Source organism: Eurypyga helias, unplaced genomic scaffold, assembly GCF_000690775.1.
Source record: "Eurypyga helias isolate BGI_N326 unplaced genomic scaffold, ASM69077v1 scaffold6894, whole genome shotgun sequence".
Classification (NCBI taxonomy): Eukaryota; Metazoa; Chordata; class Aves; order Eurypygiformes; family Eurypygidae; genus Eurypyga; species Eurypyga helias.
The window spans coordinates 29,893-47,044 of NW_010246731.1; the positions used below are offsets into that span (position 1 = coordinate 29,893).

At 40.3% G+C, this 17,152-nt stretch overlaps 1 protein-coding gene across 1 annotated transcript in view; it reads right to left on the reverse strand.

The window, feature by feature from the left end:
• Nucleotides 1–17,152, reverse strand: part of LOC104508769 (probable ATP-dependent RNA helicase DDX10) — a gene marked incomplete at both ends in the record, with an annotated part of 73,321 nt that overhangs the window by 22,663 nt on the left and 33,506 nt on the right. Inside the window, one exon of the mRNA XM_010150496.1 lies at nucleotides 10,867–10,879. Coding sequence (XP_010148798.1) covers nucleotides 10,867–10,879 — 13 coding nt within the window. The remainder of the gene's footprint in view (nucleotides 1–10,866; nucleotides 10,880–17,152) is intronic.

Here is a 17,152-nt window from a genome sequence, read left to right on the forward strand (position 1 = left end):
ATTCCTCTGTTCTAGCTTCAGGGAACTCTGCACCCCCAGCCGTAAGCAATCCTTACTGACATGACCCAGGACAAAACCATAGTGACGAGCAGTTTCCTGACTAGCAGGTGCCTACACAAGTTACGAGTTCTGCCATGTAGATTATTAAAAAGTCATTTTACTCCAAAGCAGTAACATGACATTTCAGATCAGATCCTGTAAAAAACTGTATATGATGTCACTTTCACATCTAAAGGGACAACGATTTGATTTACCAACCGCTTTGGCTAAAGGTTTTCTGTAGCCGGGTTTTAACAACAATGCAGCAAACTGCTTCATTAGTGCATTCACTCTAAATACCCCAGCACACAGTCACTGTTCAGTATGTTATTTTTCAGCTGCAGTGGAGCCATTTTTACTTAGGAGATAGAGACAAATTTTGTAACACAGTACAAATATCAACTGTGTACATGGTAAATATATAAATTTCTTTTTTTTCCTTTCAATTATTCTGCAGATCAAGTAGCAGGCATCCTGCAGAGAGCAGGACTGTATTGTACAGACAGCGCTTTTCTTACCTGAAGTGCAAAACACGGGAGACCCTCGGAGTGGTGACAAAGCAAACAAGGAGAGCAGAGAAGCACACAAGGAAGCAAAAGGAAAACTATTCTCTCTCGGCTACCTCTGCACAGCAAGGTGGGCGATTTTGAGCAGAGGTAAACATGAAGGGCTTTGAATCAACTCCTAGCAATGCATTACCTCCTTTCTCCCCTACAGGAGTAAACTCGGATGACTGGCCTACCCAGGAGAAATTTGCGATTATGCTTATGAACACCCCTACCCACCTTCATACTCTTCCCATGCCCTCTGCTACTGTACCCCCACCACAAACTGCAACACCAGTTGTTTTTCAAATGGCACAACTTAGAAACAGCAGTCTTTCCACACAGGTATCATCTTGATTCCTTATTCTTTTGCTCTTTCCAGAACCACCTTTCAGGCTCTCCCCACACTGTATCAAGTTTGCCTTCATAATCAGACATACTTCATTAACAAGCTTCCATTCAATTCTTGCTGAGAAATTTTCGTTCAAGTTAAAGTTTCCCACATAAAACATTCATACCATATTTTGGGTTATGAAAGCTTAGAAAACATAAGTTAGACAAAGCTACAAGAAACCAACAACAGTATTTATTTTCCACCTGATCTGACTTTCTACATAAAGGCCGCAGATGACAGAGATATGCTGGCAGGATCAGATACATCCAAAGTGAAGAATTCTCTAAGTGATGTGGGCCTGCCCTGCAACCACCAGATTATCCAGGACAGGACACTGCCAGAAGCCTTGAAAGTGTTCCACACATGAGAAAACTTTCATTAAGCCCTGTTAAAGCCTCTCAAATGGGCAACCTACTACTGCAGTGGCCAAAAAAAAAAAAAAAGCGCCAAGGAAACCACTAGAGAAGGTAACATCACTGTCAAACAATGTTTTCTACTGAAAACACTTTCTGCACATTTTCCCCATGCAAAATAAGCTTCAACAGTCTTCCCAAACCACATGTTAACAGTTAGTTAAATGTAGTTTCTCCACGTATCTTTCTCTTCAAAGTGTATTTGCAGCATCCTGTTGCATTAGTCACCACAGCCTGCTTGCCCCTAAATCCAAGATCAAGCCGGTCAGCAGGTTTCCAAATCTGATGGAAAGAGGATTTTGAGGAAATAGCAATATAACAGTCCCATTATTTAACTTCCCTGGACTCTCAGCAGTGGTGGGGAGGGGTGGAAATCAAATGTGTTACTTAGGTGAATTGAGCTGAGTTAGCCTATCAGGGCTTAAAGGATGATTTGGGCAAAAGAAGCCAGACACTGGATAGGTTTAAAAAAAATTCATCCAATTACTCCAATTCAGGCAAAATTTAGGAATGCCGCATATCAGACAGATATGCTCGCATTGATCTCCCTAGTATTTTTGTACTGTATGAAAGATGACTACTATTAGCTGGGTAGTTAGGGTAAAAATCTTCAAACGTAGTCAAACCACTAAAGCAGCCACAGAAGAAAATATTTCACTGCAAGACTAGAACAATTATTATCGAATTATTACCCCCTCACCAACTGTAATTCCAGTAGCAGGTCCCAGGCACCCACAAATCTGGGTGTTGAACGAAGCTGAGAGCTGAGGAACAACTCTCTAACTCCATTATAAACTTTACCCACCAACACTGCTCAGCATACAGCATACACACACATGCATTGCTACATCCTTAAGGCAGAATGAGACAAAAGCACACTACAATAAAATAAAACAAAAAACTGTATCACAAAATTTCTCTCTGTAGCTGGGCAGATGGTACACTGGAACTACAGCTTATTACAACACTCCTAATTGCCTCCATTACCTTGTGCTTCTCCATCTGTCTTTGAGTCCACCTGTTTTCTCAGCTCAAACTGGCAACTCTGCCACAGGATATATGCAGTATGCTACCTGCCTAGTGCATCACGTCCCAGCCTTTACTGAGAGATTTTATAATCTGTGGTAAAGAAAATGAAAACTGCATTTAGTCAGGACCATGGGTGGATTATTTTAGATGTGCATTATTAACATCTACAAATCATGTGTTATATTTTTGTTAATTCAGTTAATAAAGGAAATAGATTTTTTGTGTTCCCTTGCCTTCAAATGCAAGATTGTAACAGTACATTGTAGAAGAGAAACTGCTAATCTACATTCAAGATCACAGAATGGTTTGGGTTGGAAGCGACCTTAAAGACCATCTAGTTCCAACCCCCCTGCCATGGGCAGGGACACCTTCCACTAGACCAGGTTGCTCAAAGCCACATCCAGCCTGGCCTTGAAGACATCCAGGGATGGGGCATCCACAGCTTCTCTGTGAAACCTGTTCCAATGCTCCACCACCCTCTCCAGGAAGAACTTCTTCCTGATATTTAATCTAAACCTCCCCACTTTCAATTTAAACCCATTACCACTTGTCTTGTCACTACAGGCCCTTGTAAGAAGCCCCCACCCCCAGCTGTCTTGAAGACACCCTTCAGGTACTGGAAGGTGCTATAAGGTCTCCCCAGAGTCTTCTCTCCTCCAGGCTGAAGAAGCTCAACTCTCTCAGCCTTTCTTTATAGCAGAAAGACATGCTCTCTTTTTTATTGCCTTGCCTCTCTTCTTCCTCCAATCCTATTTAGTGTTCAGTTTGCCTCATCCCATAAACCTCGCAGATTCATGTTGGTCCACAGATCAAAACGCAGGAACCAGCAACTTAAACGCATTTTGGACCTCAAATGCATCACAAATTCTACTGGACTCAGCCTGAAGTATCCACAGAGAGAAGATTCCCCCTGCTCTTAAGACATATAAAAATCTCCATTGGTACAGTAATGGAAGGCACAGTGAAATACGAGGTGCTTATTTTTATCTTGCTGCTTCCCCGTTGTCAGTGTTGTGATTACAGTAAGTGCTCCTCACCCACAGTTTCTCCAACGTTACTTGTCAGTAGCTGTAGTCTGCAAAGGAAATTCTCATTTACTGTGCCACTGGGTAAGCATCACTGTAAAGCAGCACATCTCCTTTGTGTCCCAACCTTTATCGTTTACATGTCCTCATTAGTTGTGTCCTGGACACTGTACTATATAAGAAAACACAGCATCAAATGTGGAACCTTTATGCCCCGATGAGATGCCGCCTTATTGCTGAGCCATTACCGAATCACTCTGCTAAAATATCACTCTACATTAGTGACATACACGGCTAAGACAAGATGAAAGAAAGCAATAAATCTGATAGAAAGCATTTGATCAGCTGTTTTAACAAGCATTTAGAAAAGAAACTGCATGTCCAAGCCTTTATACCAGTCTCTTTTCAAATGCAAACTGTTAACCTCTGACGCAAGCTTTATGCTTAAAAATCCCTTACTGTCTTTGCCTGTGCATCATCTAATGAAGGTAGTGATAGCGGGGCTATTTACTCCAACACCTTAGATTTCTTCCAAATTATATCCGTAAAGCAATTTTTATTCTGATTGCAAATCTAATAACCTACTATTATCCTTGTCTATAAATTCTTCTTAAAGCAACAAATACTTCAGAAATACCAAAGCTTAAACAGTGTAGGATATTGTTTCTTCTGGAGGCCCGAGAGATGTATTTCTTAAATAAACAGAAATTTCAGCAAAGCTGAAACCCAAAGTATTTCTGAAAAATAATATATTCATGAAGGCAAAAATGCAAATTTCAGCAAATGGAGGTTACATAACACAGTAAATAAAAAGCACAGAAGACAAATAGCAAGCTCAGTGTATAAAAGCCATCTAAAAAACAAAACAAAAAACCCAAACAAACAAAAAGCATTAATCCAAACAGACATCTTCTGAAATTCCTTTTCATTCTCTAAAGATCAGCTTAGCCCAAAACATTTCATGCATTTGCTTGTTTACTACTTCTACATATACCACTTATAGTGCTATTGTTTATTCTCATGCATGACTTGTTTTTTTCTTTAAACAAGCCTTTATCCCAGTGAAACTGGGAAAAGCTACAAAGTGAAAGGAGAGATGAAAAACAAAAAGGAAATTTAGAAGATTTAACAATAAGGTCCAATCAGAAAGGGAACGAAGTTAAGATGCAGCACCACAGAGCAGTAAAGCTGTGTTTTGAATCACAGCATTAGCTCATTAGAGACCAAATCAACTTCCACAGGCAGCAAATGTGGCAAGAAGAAAGAAGAAAAAACACCTTTTCTACAAAGGGACACAGTAGTACAAATATAAAGCAAGTTTTACTGACAGACTTTCCAGTTCTGTATACTGGAAGGTTATAAAAGAAATGCTAACCTAAGGGTAAGGCACACAAAAGGTTAAAGGCACCTCAGTTGGGACAGGAATACACTGAGTATAACATAACACACCAGTGGAGATAAACAGAAAGTTAAAAATTTCTACCTTAAATGGTGGCACAATGATTCATGATCTGTTAAAAGCACATTTATATGTTTGTGTCTCTGTGCACAGCCAACGTCAAAAATGTGCTTGTTTACAGCAACTACAACAGTCACTTTTATGTGGTTTTATTTGGATAGTCTAAGAAAGGTTTCCAATTTTGGACAATTTTGATATAGCTATCATTCATTCAGAAGTAATACCAAAAAATAATCAAAAGAAGGAACACTAAAAAAAATAGGGGACTACTTAGCATAATTTTAACAAAATATAGTTTGCCATTATTAAACTGCTAAAAAGTGTTTTCAGGAGAGCAAAGTAAAATTCAAGGACAGAAATCAGGGACATAACTCAATAAACGTGTAATAAACAAAAATAGCCCACACTTCCTACAGAGTTTTGGATGAAGTATATTAAGCTATTTGGTGGCTACGTGAAATAAGTATTTACTTATTTATTACGAGATCTAGTAGATTATAACTTTCCTACTGAATGTACTTTTCTCATGTTGTTTATAATTGCCATCCTTGGCCATTAATGGTCAGTAATGTATGGTATGATATGAAACAGCCATTAAGAAATCTCATTTCCTTCCCCCCAGGCTCTACAGAGAGCCAATAGGAAAAGCAGTGTATATTCCTGTTATAACACGCTAAGGAAATAAGCCCCAAGTAAAAGTTGAATTAAAAACTCTCAGTTTGCACTTTAGGAAGGCAGGTTTCTGGGAATCACAAATACTACCTGCAAAGCCAAACTTGGCCTGTGGTCCCTGAAGATGGCATTTGATTCCTTTCAAGAACCGATCCCTCCAGACCTATGCTTCCCAGATGTGAAGTGTCAGTGTCACAAGCTCCAGCCCCTATTGCCTTGGATGCATCAAGCATGAAAAATTGAGGCTCCAAAAGGGCAGGTTGAGCAACTAAGAAACTAGAGACCAGCGGGAGAACTGATCAGCCTCATTAGGAAAGAGGGTTTGCCAACAAGTGTGAAAGTTAGTCTATATCCAAGAAAAAACTTGTAGGATTATAGAGCTTCTTGAATAAATAACCATTACAAGAACACTTACTGAGAACCTACAAGGAGCAGCAATAGGGATACGTGTGAGAAAGAGAAATCAAACAATAAGAGTCAAGACAAACTGGTGCCCAGGACTACACATAAAGACAGAGCAAGAATAGTATTGGTGCTGTCGTCACGCAGGAAGAATGAAGGATTACAGATCATCTAATGTGTTTTCAGAACGATACACCATATTAACAAGTGGAGCCTAAGGAAATTAGAGCAACTATCACCAGGTGACTCAAAGGGATGAAAGGATCTGGAACAACATTTGGTGGAAACAGTAACAGAAGACATAAAAATATAAAATAGGACAGGATTCAGCAGGGGTTGACCAAAGATGCCAGACTAAACCAACAACCTTCAGTTATCAAAAGAAAAGGTTTTAAGAAATGCAGAAAAACCTGTTCAAGACAGCTTTTGATACAGTGCCACATGGAAAATTACTCCTTAAGTCAAGGAAGAGACACTGGTGTGATTTAGCTACAAGTCATCTAGCTCTGAAGATAGCACCAAGGTGTTAATGCAAGTTTAAATGCAGGACAGCAGAGGAGCTTACACATCCCTTAAGCACAGCCTAAATGGCCTGTAGGCGGCACAAGCAACTGATAGTGTAAGTAGCCTGTGAATGAACCTCCCAAAATAACACCAGCAGCTGCCACCCTGTGATTTGAGACTCCTTAAGCACAGGAGGAGAGAGGAAGGAAAAAGCCAAAGAAATCGTTGGTGCAAAGGCAAGGAAGTATGAACAGCTGGAGGGAGGAACGAACTGCTGAGATAAACTGAGGTCCTATCAGCTTGTTTATAGTAGAAAAGAAGAAAAAGGGGAAAATTGTAAAAGGCAACGAGAGCAAAGGAACTGCAAACACACCTAAAGGAGCTGAACCTTCCTGGCTGGTCAGTGGCCACCTCCAGCCCCCCAGCTGCTCTATCTCTACAAGGGACTATCTTCCTGCAGATCAGGACTATCTGCCTCCAATCCAGCTCGGCGAGCTCTTCCCAACAGGCTCGGCACAGCACGGCTTGGGCTGGCACAGCCGAGCATCTCTCCCACAGCTGCTTTGCCAAGAGCACTCGCCACCTGCATCATGCTCCCCCGCTGCTCGGCTGCCCGCTATCCATGTTTATCACTCCGGCAACAGAAGTATCAGTCTGGCCACTGCTATTTTCAGAATTCTAATTAATTATCTTTGCACGAAGTCTACGTTAATGATATTTGCTGAGGAAAAAGAACAGGGAGGCAGTCACAGCCTGGGAAGACCAGAAAAGAACATAAAAGAAGAAATACCACAGGACGAAAAGGCAGACCTCCTCATATATTGATAAAGAATTAAGTTACAGAGAGGGGTAAAGGACATTTTTCACAATGTGGGAAGGTTGTTAACAGGCTCTTCCAAGGATTTAAGCTAGGATTTGTACTGCTTCACATATTCTCAAGAAACTTTGAGGCAAGTAGTAAATAACTCGGTTAGAAAAATCTGTAGACAACAAGCTTATTGAGAAGGATCACAGTGACACTGAGCAACTTGGTAATAAAATGATGTACTGAATTACAGAAAACACAAAATAACACAGCAAAATGGCTACACAGCACTATGTACACACTTATGATCTTCCACTTAAAGACCTCAAAATCACAGTGTGTAATTTTTCTAACATGAGCTAACCATTTAAGTGCAATCAAAAAGGCAAATAAATCAAGAACAAAACAGAAAACTAAGCATTATATATTCATGATACACTCTGCATTCTGATCACTACATCAGCTCTAATCATCTCGCTTCAGAGACAGACCCTTTGCAAGGGATACAGAACAAAGGAACACGGATCAGAGGTATGGAGGGGCACAGAGCAACCACAAGCAAATCCTCTGTGTTAAATAGATCACGGGGATGAGGGTCTCTAATATAATAAACCCTCCAGAAAACTCTCCTTCACACAACATAGAATCAAGTGAGATGCAACTAAAATATTGAGAATAAATACAAAATTTAAGTTGTTCAGATTTAAAAATAAAGCTTGCACAGGAAGAGGCAAGATATAAATTGAATCAAGAGCTGTAAAGCAGAACATTCTTAATCATTAGAGAAGTAATAGTATGGCTTCCCAAACAATAATTCAGGCAAGAAGCCTAAGCCTGTTCCAAAATGGAAGTGGGAAGAAAAAGAAGGCAAGAAAGAGACGATGGTGCTTCCACATGCAATCGTAGGAAACTGAATTCTGAAACCCAAGAGTCCATTCCAAGACTTTGCGTTCCTAAAAAAAACTTCCAAGATGACAAAACTCCTATATTTCAACAGTTCATTAAAACATGCTGTGAATCTATGAACTTCAACTAAACACAAAGTAGTTAAAATAAAAATTGAGATGAAGGAGAAAATTTTGAAGGACTGTTTAACAACGAATATCCTGGTGGCATACAAGGTTCAGTGTGACCTTGCAGAGTAGGAATAAGAGTTACATTCCGGAAGAGAGATAAGGATAAAAAGCTTGACAAACCCAATATTGTTTCAACGGGGATCTGATACTAGAATTTTCTTGCCTTCTAGCTGTATTCTAGAAATATATTTTTTTAATACAGCAAATTTCATCTGTAAAACTATTAAACTATGCTATTTTATAAACTGCATCAGATAGCTAACAACATTTAAAATTTTGTGTCTCTGTCCAGAACGAGATTTAATTTCTCCCTTCCCTTCAGTGACGTGCCTATAATTGAAGACAGAATAGAGAAGGGACATCATCTGCCTTATCTTTCCTGTAAAAGCGGTGGCAGACTTAGTGTTAGAGAAGACCTTAAAGAGTTCTCTGAATTCTTAATTGCTGTGCACTCGGAAGGCACTGGCTGCAGAAATGTTCCCTGTTTTGTCCCTATCACCAGCCCTGACAAACAGTCCTGAGCAAAAGGCCAAACACTTGACCCAACTGCATAGCTTCTTTGCTTGATCCCGACAAACCCTCAAGTACAATACTGAAAACCAATTGCTTAGCTCCCAGAATCCCATTACTGTCCAACCTTGCAGACAATCCCCATTTGGCTGATACCACCAGGCAGTGTCAGCTCCTCACTTGGAAAGGAAGCACCCACCTGGAGAAGTAGCAATGTTTCATATTGGTGTGGAGCCTTCAATTCCATGACAGATTGGAAATGCAGATTGTTCAAGGTTAATGCTGTTAGCCCTACTTTCGGATGCAGTGACTGGGGCTGGGCATGCTGTGAAATCACTTTTTGTTCATGATCACAGTCTTTTAAGAGATTCCCATTTTTTACGTCCCCAATGGAAGCATAGAATTTCAACAGAATATCTAATAGGAGATTTGGGTATTCAAATTTTACATTTGAAGCTTTCATAAGTAAATTAGAGCAAACAATTATAAATCCTTGTCTCCTTTAAATTAGAAGTCACATTACAGTAACGTCTCAATATCAGAAATGAGAACTGTGCTATGAACCGCATAAACACAGTGGAAAAACACTGACCTTGTAAGAGAGAACAGTATGTTTAGAAGTCACTATGTTGCATTGTTTGAAGTAATATCATAAGGCAAGGACTAATGAGAGTAGGAAGTCATGAAAGGGTCCCCCAAGGCCTGACCAGGCACAGTGGAGTCTTCCATTTGCAAGGAAAGGAAGACAACCTGGTCCTGGGGAATGCAGTTGCAAGACCAAGCTGAAGAGCGTAACGCTTACAGTTGGCTTCAGTGCAAGAACGACACTACCAATGTCTTCATCAGCATACAGTGTATGCTGTTAAGCATTACAGAGACGCTGTGGATGCCCCATCCCTGGAAGTGTTCAAGGCCAGGCTGGATGAGGCTTTGAGCAACCTGGTCTAGTGGAAGGTGTCCCTGGCCATGGCAGGGGGGTTGGAACTAGATGGTCTTTAAGGTCCCTTCCAACCCAAACCATTCCATGATTCTATGATTCTATTAATAGTGGGATGTCTCTCCATCCTGAATGCCTGCCTTAGTCACCACCAGGACTGTATGGGGTCAGAGGGCACAGACTCCAACACCTACTGACATACAAACTGTTCACCAGAAGCATGTACACACAGCTGTGAGTATACGCACGCACATCTTCCTCGAGTTTACATTCCGCTAAGAATGAAAGTAAATTGGTATTGTAGGTCACACTTTGTCCTGAATAAATGTCAGTGATAATCGGGAATAAGTAGAGAGGAAAGTTCCTGAACAAAAAATCATGTACTCAAAAGACATTATTTAAATAAACCAAGTCACAAAATACCCCATCAGCATTACAGGCTGTCTCCAGTGATGTTTCAGTTTGCACAAAAGGATGCTTTCGAAACTATTCTCCTGATCACTCCTACCGTGTTTTGGTGGGCACACTAGAGCAGTCTCGGAGCAGACAAAATGGGTTCCTTTGGATGAAACAGGACTTGCAGATGCACGCCAGGAACGCACTTACATGCTCTGCCGCTTCAGGGCAGTCGGTGCACAGGGACAGACGAGGCCAACTCCAAAGTAACACCCTGCGTGTGTAGTGTAGACACGGGGTTTGCTCTACAGATTCACTCTGCATTACACTACCTGCCTCTGCAGCCACAGATGCAGGTAATTCTGTACTCCCATTCTATCAAGAAGAACGAACACAAGCCAACAGATTTCACAGATTTTAAGTGTCTTGCCAGTTCGTACATCCCCACTTCTCCCCTCACAGTGCCAGCTTTGTTACAGCCTTTTACAGAACGCAGCCTGCCTATATGCTGTCACAGATGGGAGAAAGTGTTAACATACTGATCTATGTTTCAGTGGAAACAATCATTTAAGGGCTAGAGGCCACTGACAGCAGCACGCAGCAATTGCTAGCTGAATTCACATACATGCCAAAAAAAACCCTTGCAACCTGCTGGCAAACATTCCTCTTCCAACTGCACTATTAGTTCCCATAAAACTAATCTGTAATCACTTGGCTCATTGCAAAATTCACCCTATGTACAAGAATTAGGCCTGCTGAAAGGACACTAAATAAATAGAATTGGAGGATTTTGGAAAAATAAAGGCAATATGTTAGCGATGGAATTTATTCATACACAAATGAGATATCTGCATTACCAGGGTGTCCTGCCAAAAAGGTTGATAATAATGTATCTAGAATTAAACAAACAATGTTAGGACATGCCCTTATTAGATTTCAACTAAGCAGATTCCTGACATGGTAAATAATTCCTAAGAAAATAAAGCCCTCCTGGAAGAGGTATTATAGAATGACCATGAATGTTCCAAAATGTTCTAGGGATTGGATGCTTAAAGGTGTTACTTTTCCTAATGCAAAGAGAGAAGAGCATTTCAGGTTACTGGTGCGTTTTCTATGGGCACAGTCTGACTTTGTTAGACTCCTACTCTTCTATTATATATTTTGTCTATATAGAACTATAGATTCTTTTATGTTGGAAAATATGTTTATAACAATCAAGTCCAGCCATTAACCTAACACTGCCAAGTCCACCACTAAACCATATCCCTACATGCCACAACTACACATACCTCCAGGGATGGTGACTCAACCACTTCCCTGGGCAGCCCATTCCGATGCCTGACAACCTCTTCAATGGAGACATTTTTCCTCATATCCAGTCTAAACTTCCCCTGGCAAAACTTCAGGTCATCTCCTGTTGTCCTGTCACTTGGGAGAAGAGACCAACCCCCACCCCTCTGCACCCTCCTTTCAGGTAGTTGCAGAGAGCTATAAGCTCTCCCCTCAGCCTCCTCTTCTCCAGAGGGAACAACCCCAGTTCCCTTGGTTGCTCCTCATGTGACTTGTGCTCCAGACCCTTCCACAGCTCTGTTCCCTTCTCTGGACACGCTCCAGCACCTCAGCATCTTATATAAAACATGACAGAAAAAATAACTATTTTAAGGCTTCATCTGATTACACATGAGCATCCTGGAACAGGGAATAGCCAGGTAAGTACTGGCCCCTAAACTCTACTTGTACAATTCATGACTCACTATCCTGTACGTTAAACATACTTCTGTTAAAGCTCATAAAATGCACAACAGAGCTTTCTAACCTTGCAGAGATGTGTCCCTATCAGTGAAACTGCTCGGCACCATTTAAAACAGAAGGCACTAGTTCAGACCTCTCCGCAGACTTCTTTCTCAGTGAACAAGGCCAACAACAAACATACGCAACAACTGATGCTTCTTGCCCAAGGGACACGTGAGCCCAGACCACTTGGTGAGGGTCACACCACACTCTCTCCCTCATCCCCAACCATTCCAAGGCGCTTGGCTCGCACACAGTGAGGGGGTGACCCACAAAGCACACTGCACCCCTGCAGAAGACATGCAAACTTCAGCTGCAGAGAAATACGAGGGGGAAATCAGCCAAGCTGGTCTCATTCCACATGCAAGACGTGGGACGCTGACACTTCAACAGTGAAGCCAATCTTCATTCCCCTTTTTAAGCTGAGAGGACAATCACTGAATGATCGATGTAAGGATTCAGTGGCAGGTTTTCTGTTGCTGTTTCTAAAAGAGCAAAAAACACAAAGTATGCAGCCAATCTACAAACCAAGTAAAACACCTGTACTATGCATCAGGGCTTGGCCAATGAAAAAATACCTTAGCTTTTATAACATATATATCAGTACAAACCACTTCCTCTTGTCAAAAATAGACAGCAAGAAAAAGATAAAGAACCTATTTTTCTTTTAAGCACATTAAAAGCTCCAGACTGCAGAGAGAAAACTAAGAATGTAAACCAGAAGGTGCAGAGTTTTTATTTAAGTTTAAAATCTTCTTAGATATCAGTAACTGCTGAAGACAGTTTTTATTACACCATCACATTTTCATCAAATTAAGAAAGCATCATAACTAGTTTTAGTCATCATTTAGTTTTGCACTGTTAAAATTCCAACCATTTCATTTAATACCAGCTAAATTATCAATATTTATGAGTGGAAAAGGCTCGAAATTAAATATGTATTATATTGCTCAGGCAGCAACTTGTTTAAAGTGACAGAGGCACAGGGGATGCAAACTAGTATTTGCTTTAATTTACACAAAAGGTACTTCTTAAATATATACAGCTAAAGGCAATTTAAACAGTCTCATCCATATCTCCAGGTTTATTACTGGGTATGGGAGAGGGTTTAAAAAGCAGAACAGCATTTCAGCACAGCAGTTCTTGGTCTGCCGTGAACTTGGGGGTCAGGGGATTTCTCTAAGGACCCACTTTGGCTCTATCATTTAAATTCTATGAAAATAAAGGCATCATTTAAAGGGAAAGATTGCACTGGGTGCTCTGAAAATAGGATCAAAGCTGTGTGATTCTGTGCAGTAGCTCTAAGTATCCCTCTAAAACACCGAAGTACCACTCGAAAAAAACCCTTAGAACAAGTACAGCAGCACTTATAAAGCAAAATTTACCATCAAAGTTAAGCACAACGTAAGGCTCTTGACTTAGTACTTAGCTTGCTGATTCAACACAGGGACAGGTAAACTTGAGTATTCTGCTGAATCAGCACACCACTGACCTAGAAATCAACACTGATGTAGGCAAGTATTTTGTTCTAATTGCTATATGGAATAAAGGAAAGCGAGGCAGGGTAAGTTATGCTGTTTAACACCAACAAAGGAAAGAGGCACCACAGGTACAATGAAAAATGTTGAGTCCCACATTTTAATTTTAAACCATTCCTTCAAGTAAATGAGTCAGCACAATTCAATTCACAGATTTTATCATGAGTACTTCATGTTTTCCCAACCACCCTTCTACAGAGCCATGTGTGACACCAGGAAGTGTATGCACTGTACAGAATAAGCAAATCGTTCCGGTTTGGTGCTGCAATCTCAGGAAATCCAAAGAAAAGCCCTTTTTTTTTTTTAAATTAAAAAATAAACCCACCATATAATTCAAAGCAATATATTGTAGAAGAATAGAGTACATACAGGGATGAAAATTCTGTTTTTAAAGGTGATAACAGCTACCTTAAAGGTCCTTTTCCATAAACAGGTTCAAAACAGTTTTGAAATTCAACTATTTCTATCATTCCTTAACATCTTTGAAAGAGCAGTAAGTTCTCTTGGTGTTTTCATAATGAAAAGCACTAAAAGAATACAACATTTTCTGCTCTATTTTAGGGGTAGTCCAGTAATTCTAAAGTTTTCTGCAAGACTTTTTTTTTTTTTTTTTAAAATACACACACCCCAAAATCTCCCAAAAAGATCACAATATCAAGCCATATGGGAAAAACAACAACCTGAAGAAGCAAAACTCTGGTCACTAACTTAAATCTACAATCCCAACTTTATCATTTGCACTTGCACCTAAACCAGTATGCACAGCTGTCTGCACCATTTTTAATTTCCACTTGAAACTGGACATGAGGTCAGGAAAGAGTAACACAGCAAACCCAGAGCCCATCACAGAACCCTTCTGAAATCAGCAGTAATGTTTGCTTTTTGCCTGACTCACTGCAACAGAGGAAATGAAGGATTAAGCAGCTCTAGAGCAAGGCTGGGTGTCATGCTTGCTCACACCTTCTCGTCAGCCCCCTAACGCCTGGGGACAGTGGTGGCTCAGCTTCAGACAGTTTAAGGTTGACCGTGCTGCCTGCCTTGTTCACGCCACATTAATGTATAAAGCTGTTCAACCATCAGCTCTGGAATTTTTGCAGAGCATGAACATAAGGTTTTTGGCTTATCACAGAGCATGACTTCACCCTGAAGTGCCACACCAGAAAAGGCACGTTCAGGAGCTGACTGCTGGGAGTGCCAGCCTCCAGCAGTGCTGTGCTGCAACTTAAGGGCATTGTGCGAACAGCTGAGGCTTGGGAGCCCTGACTGGACTTGGGGATGCTCCTGATACTCCTCAGTTTTCATACTTGTTCACCAGGAATACTACCAATCTATCACATAACCACACTGAAACAGAGAAAAGATGGACCTCGAAAGATCATCTGGTGCATCCTTCCACAGAAAAGGGAGCCGAGATGGGATTATCTAGCACTCTGTCCAGCTACATCTTGAAAGCTTCCAGTAGTGGAGGTTCCACCATGTCCCTGGGGAGGTTGTTCCAGTGATTCATTGTTTTCCAAATTGACTGTTGTCAAAAACACTCATTTTGCACAATATTTTATCTTGATACTGTGCAGGTCTGAGAATTCCAGTAGTGATCAAGGAAGTAAGGATGACAGTCCTTTTCCTAAAGATCCAGCCACTTCAGACACAGAACAGCAGGTGAACCAAGTCTCACTTCTCTGTTGACTGGATTGCAAGGGTTAATCAAAGCTGCCTATTCTACTGGCACAGAACTGAGAAATGCTGCAGCGATAACCTGACACGTTAATTCTGGGCACAAAGGCGCCACATTTTCTATGGGAAAGCATTCAACAAATCTAATTCCTGTTTGTTAAACCATTTCTGTGCCACTTATGCAAATATTTCACAATACGTGAAGAGACCAGAGATAATTATAGTTGAATCATTACCACAGAGTCAGTATCTACTACTAACTATTCTGTAGTATCTTTTGAAAAGTCTTCCATTAATTTAAGTTCCCTCAAATGGCCAAAACTCTTAAGCACACAAAATACATCATGGAACATATCAATAAAACTATTCCCAAATGCCAAGTCCTAATTTTCCACTTGTCATTTTAATTACACAGTATTAATAAAATCATAATTTCAATCCCTAGGAACACAGCCCTATGTTGACTTTGAATAACAATTTGGCTATTCCACAAATTAAAATCTGCCTTTTCAGCTATGACAAATATTTTTTCAGAATAATGAAGGGCTTTAAAACAGTCCAAATCTTTTCTCTTCTTGTCTCTAGAGCTCGATTTTCTACATCAGTCAACATTTTTAAAAACTATTTGTACCGAAAACCCTTTTATACATTTGTGTTAAAAGACAACCACACCCAAACATTTGCTTCTGAGACATCCTAGACAAATGTTAAAGCTCAATTTTGAGCACATATTGGCATCCCAACATTTCAGACTAGACTAATTTTCCACCTCCAAATAAAGAAGGAGGATTTTGACACACTTACTCCATAACTGTGTTTATTCACAAATTATTTTCCTTTCTGGGCGACAGCTGCACACAAACTTTGGCCAACCTTACCATTGTGTCACCCTCTCAAATGGTAAGGTAATGCAACAGGAGGCCTTCCACAGGGGACATCTATATGACAAACAGCAAACAGCAACATAAAAACTTAAAGGAAAGTTTATTTTGGCCTTTTCATAGACTTGTACCAGGTCAAATTAATCCGAGTCCCTTTTTAAAGGGAGACCATACAGAAGCTTTCTATTTAACAAGGATGATGTATCAAACTTCTTCAATCTTTCACTCCAACAAACACCCAAGACTATTTTTCTCCACACAAATTTGAGTGGTTCAAATAAATGTTTGTTGTGAAACAGATTTAAATAAGCCAGTGTAAACAACATATGTCGAATTTCATTGAGATTAATTTTGGCTTATTTTACAGAGAAAACCAAACATCTGTATACTCTCATGTTAAAATAGATATCTGCATATACTCCATGCTGTGCTCACTAATCTCTTTACACCTGTACTTGTATCTTTGAAATCACCTTACTCTCAAAGGACAGTACTGGTGTAGCTTGTTATTCCCTTCACTCCAGACAATATAGGAGACCAGGCACTCACTGCTCACAGAAGGACTTAAACTTTCTGCATTTTCCAGAGGCAGCTGTGTAACAGCCACAAGCCAATCCACCTTATCCTTTCACTGGAACCCTTTTCAATACCTAATTTGTAAATGGATCGGCTGTCAGCACTGAAAACAGCATTGAAAATTACTGCTATTCTCCTTTAGAACAGCACTTAATAGGCTTATGCAAATGATGTATCTTTTATTTACTGCCCTAACCAAACCTAAAGGGAACATGTTGTCAGTAAGAGCTCCTTTCCCCCATTATATGCTCAGCCCACTCATTAGGGTGCTTGAGCACAGCACTTAGATTGTCATTCAAGAAACAATAAAAGCACCTCTTGGGACTTATCGCCAAGACAAATATACTCATGAAGTCTCAGTAAACTACAAAATTACAAATTCAATTACTGGATAACAACCTGCACAAGCAAAGTGCTTTTAAACTTTTGGGTTATTTGAAGTGCATCTTCACATACAAGGAAACCCACTGATAGCTACTGCAAGCT